The following is a 6,860-nucleotide window of genomic DNA, read 5'->3' as shown; positions in this document are numbered from 1 at the left end:
GAGACGAAGGAGAGAACGCAGCTGGCAAAAAGAAAAGGAAGAAAAAGAAGAAGAAAGGATGTAAGCTGGGTTTTTTCTTCTTCTTTTTGCTGCATGCGCTTTTCTGAATTGATCTGGATGATGGGTTACACTTCAGGAGCTTCAGTCTTTAGAGGAACATAATGCAGAAGTGCACAAATCTGCAGCCAAGATCATTTATTGAAATCAACTGAAATAATAAGCTAAAAATTGTGCCTTTTTTATGTCTGCACCCCTTATGTCTTAAACACAATGAAAGTAACCTGCCTTTTTTATTGTTCTCCTTCCTTCTGCTTTTTGGCTTTTCTCTATCTGGGCCACAGCGAGGGGACAGACTGACCCTCCCTCAGTTCCTATTTGTGAGCTCTATCCCAACGGAGACTTTCCAAAGGGAGAGGAGTGTGAATACCCCCCATCGAAAGACGGGTAAGTGACCTCAGCACTCCACCACAAATCTTCTGCTCTGCCAGGATGTCATTCAGGACCCCTATCTCTGGAGATGCACACCAGGCCGAACCTCGATGAATGGATAAAAACAAATATCCTGGTTACCAGAAGGTGTATAATGAGAAACCAATGTGTCATGTTGGTCCAAAAACCTCTCAGGCGCAGTGCAGCGTGGCGAACCAGCAGCGAGGAGAAGCGAGCGCTGGACAGTGCCAATGAGGAGATGTGGAGCGATTTTAGGCAGGCAGCGGAGGCTCACCGACAGGTCCGCTCCTACGTCAGGAGCTGGATCAAACCCGGGATGACCATGATCGAGATCTGGTGAGAAACCCAGTAAAACACAATGTTTGGGATTCATTTTATAGCTGCTTGTACACAGTGGTGTTGAGGAAGAGAATGAGCTGTCATGTGGTTTTGACCTTCTATCGTCACCTCTTCAGTGAGAAGCTGGAGGACTGCTCCAGGAGACTCATCAAGGAAAATGGGCTGCATGCGGGCCTGGCATTCCCCACCGGCTGCTCCATTAACCACTGTGCTGCTCACTACACCCCAAACGCAGGCGACCCCACTGTACTGCGCTTTGATGACGTCTGCAAAATTGACTTCGGCACACACATCAACGGTGAGAACTCGGAGAACTTTTTAAGTGGTTCAGGAGTTGTGCCGCCCCGGCTGCCATTTACAGTGACATGGTGACAAAGTGATTGCATTATCATTCTTATTGCCTGCATTGTACAGTTTTGGGGAGTTAAATGACTTTTTTTTTTTTTTATTAGAATAGTTAAATTGAATTCCTCATGGAAAGATGGTACAATTAATCAAGTCACTTGATATTTTAGGTCGAATAATCGACTGTGCCTTCACCGTCACCTTCAACTCAAAGTACGACCGACTGCTGGAAGCTGTGAAAGACGCAACCGACACTGGAATCAGGGTAATCTTTGCCTTCATACATTTGTAACAGATCTACTATCATAGGGTTTAACACCTGGAGTTTGTTTTCTCTTCTAAAAACTGGGATGGACCGAACCATTGATCAGTTTCACTTGATAATCAGGGTCCTGGTTTACTTCCAAGTGAACCTTGATGTGGTTACCATGCTGTTGGAATGTATACAGACTTTCCCGCAGAACATAGAGAGTAAATGTACCAGTTTAAAAATTGCAATTCACTGCACAAATGTGAATAGATTATTTTCTAAGTCAAAAATAGATTTTCTTGGTAAATATGCACAGTTGCCTATCACTCCATGCCATGGTAGTCAGATGACAATCAGTGCTAACCAGTTTTCTTGAACCGTTTTTTTTTTTTTTTTGGCTGGACCTACTCCAAATGAGCAGCTATTGTAGCTGTGTGACATTTAGGGTCTACTCACAGCACACCATCCGTACCAAACCATGCTGAAAACACAACAGAGGGTGCTTGTCATCTCCGGCCATAATTGGATTTGGAATGATTTATTTCAAGCAATCAAAACAAAAATTACATTACACAAATCCGCAGAACTTTATCAAAATTCTAAAAATGTCGAAACGTTTTGAAAATGTCGAAATTGCTCCTATTAAATCCTAATTATGTGAATAAACACAAACCAACTCATGCGATAAGTAATTTAAACCCATGACGGTGGATGTGAAAAGTACTTTGATTTACAGAAGATACAATCACATTTCTAGCACTCATCGTTATCTATTAAAGGAAACGTGGAGGTCTTATTTCTGCTTTTGTCCAATGAGAGAATTGTTTGTGATTTTGAGCTATATAAATAAAACTGAACAGAATTGAATTATTCAACCCATGGAGCAGCAAGCTTTGTGGGAGTGGCTACGGATGAGGCGATTTTGGGAAAGAAAGGGACTATTTGCACATAATTTTCTAAATAGTCAGTGCTGAACTTTTTTTTTTTAGGGTTAATACCAAATGGTTCCTGAGCGCGGCTGTGTCTGCAGCTCACCACTCCCCCAGGGGATGGGTCAACTGTTTCACACATCCAGGTGTTTGACAGCTAAAGGGACTTTAACGTTAAATCTGTGTGACTTACAACTAAATTTAGCCTTTGGCGCACTTAAAATACATGTGGGCAACTTAGCAATGTGCAATGTTGCATCGTGGCTGCATGTATTACATGAGACAAACATTAATTTATTTTAACATTTCACTAATTCCTCCTGCAACAACATTTTATATCACGTGTGTTTATAAGTTTCTTCATTATAGCTCTTTAGAACAATCAAAAGGATGAAATGCTGGTGAGAACGTGCTTCAAAAGGCTGATTCAGAATAAATCTCTGGGACTAAACAGAACTTGATGTTGCTCAAACTTGTTCTGTAACTTGCACTGTAAGCAGACAGTGTAATCCTCAAGGGGAACATGGACAACACGTCACCTGCAGTTTTTCTGGAAAGCAGCGTTGGCCTCATTCCACTGCACACAGTCAAACCAAAAAGCATGACATGAATAAAAAATAGGATGAATTGTAATAAAAGACTTTAAAAATGAGTACTTTTAATATGAATGCTTTTCAACAGATATCACGTTGTTAGATGAGCTTCTTAAGATAATCATAGTCCACACGGTTTGGTCATTTATCACTTTTTATCTTGAAATAAATCTGCTATGATCAACCAATATTCAAAGGGTTTTCTTATAAGAATCACAATTACCTTTTTTATGTCAGCCTTCTAAAGTAATCACTAGAAATAAGTTTGATTGTGCATGGAAACAAGGAACAATTGGACACTAAGTGATTAAACCATCAGAGTAGGAACAGATTACATGTTGCTTAATAGAGTTAACCTCTTCATCAGTGTGCTGGAATTGATGTGCGCCTGTGCGATGTCGGTGAGACGATTCAGGAGGTCATGGAGTCTTACGAAGTGGAGATAGACGGGAAAACATATCAAGGTAAAAGGAGGTCACTCCTTGCGTTTTGTTCCTGCACAGCCTTTCGTTACGCTTTTGTGTTGCTTTCTTGTTGCAGTGAAGCCAATCAGGAACCTGAATGGCCACTCCATCGGACAGTACAGGATACACTCAGGGAAGACTGTCCCGATCGTGAAGGGAGGGGAGGCTACAAAGATGGAGGTTTGCACTCAGATTGGTTGCACAAACTAACCCGACAGCTTCCTCTTTCCTTGTTTAAATTCCGGCCCCCTGTTTGACCTTCACGATAAAAAAAAGTCTTAAATTTTTAAGTGTAATTAGAAGAGTTTTCGGCTGCTTAGGTTACAGCAGAATGTGGAATAGTTTTCCAATTTACTGCTCCAACAGCTTCTTTGTTGCTCTCATCACACTTTAATTACTGTTCTAATGGAATTACAAACCGCGTCGAATGGTTACATACCAAAGCCCCAGCCCCTGAAACGAGCGCTGCTCTCGGGCAGATCTTACATTTCCAGAGAGTTCACTGATACTCGTGGTTTTTGTCACACTGGCACAGCAGCTTTGTTCGGACAGAACTGAGCGTTTTAATTGACAATTTGCTGCGTTAGGCGTTTTACCTTGTAACAGAATAGAGGGGGATGGAGGGCGCTGATGTGACAGTTTTTCTCAATGTATTTTTAGCAAAGGTCCGTTGTTCTAACGGGACTATTACCCCCGGAGTGATCAAACAACACAGGGCTGAAATGGCAAACTGGGCGTGCCGCGGGGCTGCCAGCGCCTTTGACTGATTACCATTGCGGTGACAGAGGGCGTCGCAGCGTTATCAGCCAATACCACAAGGACCCCAACAACAACTCTGTACTGATAGAGATGCAAAATGCAAATGAAACCCTGCCATTCAGGCGCTCCGTAAAGGACGCCGCCGTCCTTGATAGACATAAACTCATCAGACGTTCTGACAGACCCACCTCACACCCCCGACACCTGCAGAGTCTCAGTCATTTCTGAGTTTGGACCAACTGTAATGAACACCTCTCAAATCTTAACTTTAAAGAGAACTATCATCATTTTTGTGGTTTTGAGATATTTTTTTTGGTTATAATGTTATATATTTGGTACAAACTCAGTTGAACCCTTTGACAACAGAGCTTACGCAATTAACATAATTCCCGAAGGTTCTGAAGCAGAGAAAAGCAGGCTAGCTCAGATATGCAACAGTTTACAGTAGTGAAGTACTCACAAACCCATGTGAATTAGCTGATTCTGATGTGGAGAAAAGTGGCTTTTCGTTTCAGCCTTTTATATCGGCCAATATGCAACACACTAAATTGCTTTGTTTTCCACATCTGAATCGCACATCTTCACATTGATCACGTAAGATCTACGGTATTTCAAATGGCGTTGGGGTATTTAAGTGTCACCAGTGACATCACTAGTGTTAAACGGTTAAAAATCATAATCTAAGGTCATAATTTTTCAGTGTATAATTGAAATAAATAAATAAATACAATTAAAAAACACATTAGGAAGAATTGATCACATCTCTTTGAGAACTCCTAATCTCATGACATCATGACTGTGTTACACTTCACCAGGGGGCAGTATATGGCAAGGTTGGTTGTCTCAGCATTATCCAAGTTATTCTGTTTAAAAGGAATAATTACATTCATCAAGATGCTTACAAAATGTGCTTTTGGTTGTTTTAATTTCCTGGTAGCAGTGGATGCAGTTTATTTTTCACAGATATAAAAAAATATGCATGCTGAGGTTTTTTTGTTTATGCTGCTTCATTTCAGGAATATAGCTTAAGATGTCGCTGGATTTGGCACACGGCTACTTTTTAAATCAGAGTGTTTTAATTGGCCAGGACTGCTGAAAATAAGTCAAACGCGATAGTGTTTGTGACTTTTCCTTTCCTTTTGGCTTTTCCCTTCAGGGGGTTGCCACAGTCTTCAGCATCCTCCACTCTAACACCAGCCACCTTCATGTCTTCATTCACTGCATCCATAAACCTCCTCTAGGTCTTCCTTTAGACCTCTTTCCTGGCAGCTCTAGACTCAGCATCCTTCTACAATATATTCACTGTCTCTCCTCTGAACATGTCCAAACCATCTCAGTCTGGCCTCTCTGACTTTATCTCCAAAACCTCTAACATGTGCTGTCCCTCTGATGTATTCATTCCCGATCCTATCCATCCTGGTCACTCCCAAAGAGAACCTCAGCATCTTCATCTCTGCTACCTCCAGCTCTGTCCTGTCTTTTCCTCACTGTCTCTAGGGTTAACTGAATGTAGCTCTGTGTGTGATATGAACATGAGCCTATAGGTGCATCGTTTCAATCTAGGTAAACACAAATCTTAGGGCGGCTGCAGCTCGGTGGGTGAAGCAGATGTCTGGTGGTTAGTTGGTTGCTGATTTGCTTGACAGTCATAGTGTTCGTCAGTAAAACTCCCAACCTCTGGCTCATCTCATATTTAAGAATCTTGTATGGAAGCATCTGCTAAATGCCTGGATGTGACTCCACTGATGTTGTGGTTATTATAGTCAAAGCTGCCATTTCTCTCTGTTTCTATGAAGCATGATGTGGCCTCCTCAACATAATAAATTATTTTTGTTCCTATTCAGGAGGGGGAAGCTTACGCCATTGAGACATTCGGCAGCACAGGAAGAGGTGCAGTCCACGACGACATGGAGTGCTCACACTACATGAAAAACTTCAGCGTGGGACATGTCCCGATAAGGTTCAGTTTTACATTTTATACTGAAAACCTCATAATGTTTCACTGCGTCTGCCTCACCGTCCATCTGTCTCCTCGCTCATTCTGTGTTGCAGACTTCCAAGGGCTAAACATCTGCTGAATGTGATCAATGAGAACTTTGGCACGTTGGCGTTTTGCCGCCGCTGGATGGACCGCCTGGGCGAAAGCAAGTACCTGATGGCCCTGAAGAATCTGTGCGACCTCGGCATCATAGACCCGTACCCGCCCCTTTGCGACATCAAGGGCAGTTACACCGCTCAGTACGAGCACACCATCCTACTCAGGCCCACGTGCAAGGAGGTGGTGAGCAGGGGAGACGACTACTAAGCATGCTGCAAAAAATCTAATGCAAACCTAGAGTAGCATGATTAGTCAGCAACAACCAGCCTTCCAAGACTGACAGCAATTATGCAAATTTTCTCCTCAGCTTGAATATATTAAGGAAATTGTCTTAGGCTAAAAAAAATAAAATAAACCCTTAAGGGATTGCAATAGTTTTTGTATTTTTTCTTTATCATTAAGATAATGATGATGGAGTGAGGCAAAGCACTTGAGCTGTATGTGCTGCTTTTAGAATTCATGCAGAACATTTAGTAGTAAATAATCATGCAAAAAAGAGATTATAACCTTTTTAAAAAAGATTTGACTTGCATATATATATATATATTTGCATACATATTACATATATATATGTATATTTACATATATATATATATATATATGCACTATATATATATATACTATTTATATATT

At 41.4% G+C, this 6,860-nt stretch overlaps 1 protein-coding gene across 1 annotated transcript in view; it reads left to right on the top strand.

The window, feature by feature from the left end:
- The window catches only part of LOC112151751 (methionine aminopeptidase 2), an 8,216-nt gene extending 1,623 nt beyond the window's left edge, over positions 1 to 6,593 (top strand). The window contains exons 4-11 of the mRNA XM_024280804.2: positions 342 to 444; positions 625 to 786; positions 906 to 1,087; positions 1,305 to 1,399; positions 3,274 to 3,370; positions 3,447 to 3,550; positions 5,974 to 6,089; positions 6,182 to 6,593. Of these exons, the coding sequence (XP_024136572.1) occupies positions 342 to 444; positions 625 to 786; positions 906 to 1,087; positions 1,305 to 1,399; positions 3,274 to 3,370; positions 3,447 to 3,550; positions 5,974 to 6,089; positions 6,182 to 6,434 (1,112 nt within the window). The 3' untranslated portion in view covers positions 6,435 to 6,593. The remainder of the gene's footprint in view (positions 1 to 341; positions 445 to 624; positions 787 to 905; positions 1,088 to 1,304; positions 1,400 to 3,273; positions 3,371 to 3,446; positions 3,551 to 5,973; positions 6,090 to 6,181) is intronic.
- The last annotated feature ends 267 nt before the right edge of the window (positions 6,594 to 6,860 follow it).

Source organism: Oryzias melastigma, linkage group LG6 (genome assembly GCF_002922805.2).
Source record: "Oryzias melastigma strain HK-1 linkage group LG6, ASM292280v2, whole genome shotgun sequence".
Lineage (NCBI taxonomy): Eukaryota > Metazoa > Chordata > Actinopteri > Beloniformes > Adrianichthyidae > Oryzias > Oryzias melastigma.
Note: the sequence above shows the minus strand (reverse complement) of the source record. Positions and strands in the feature narration are given on the sequence as shown.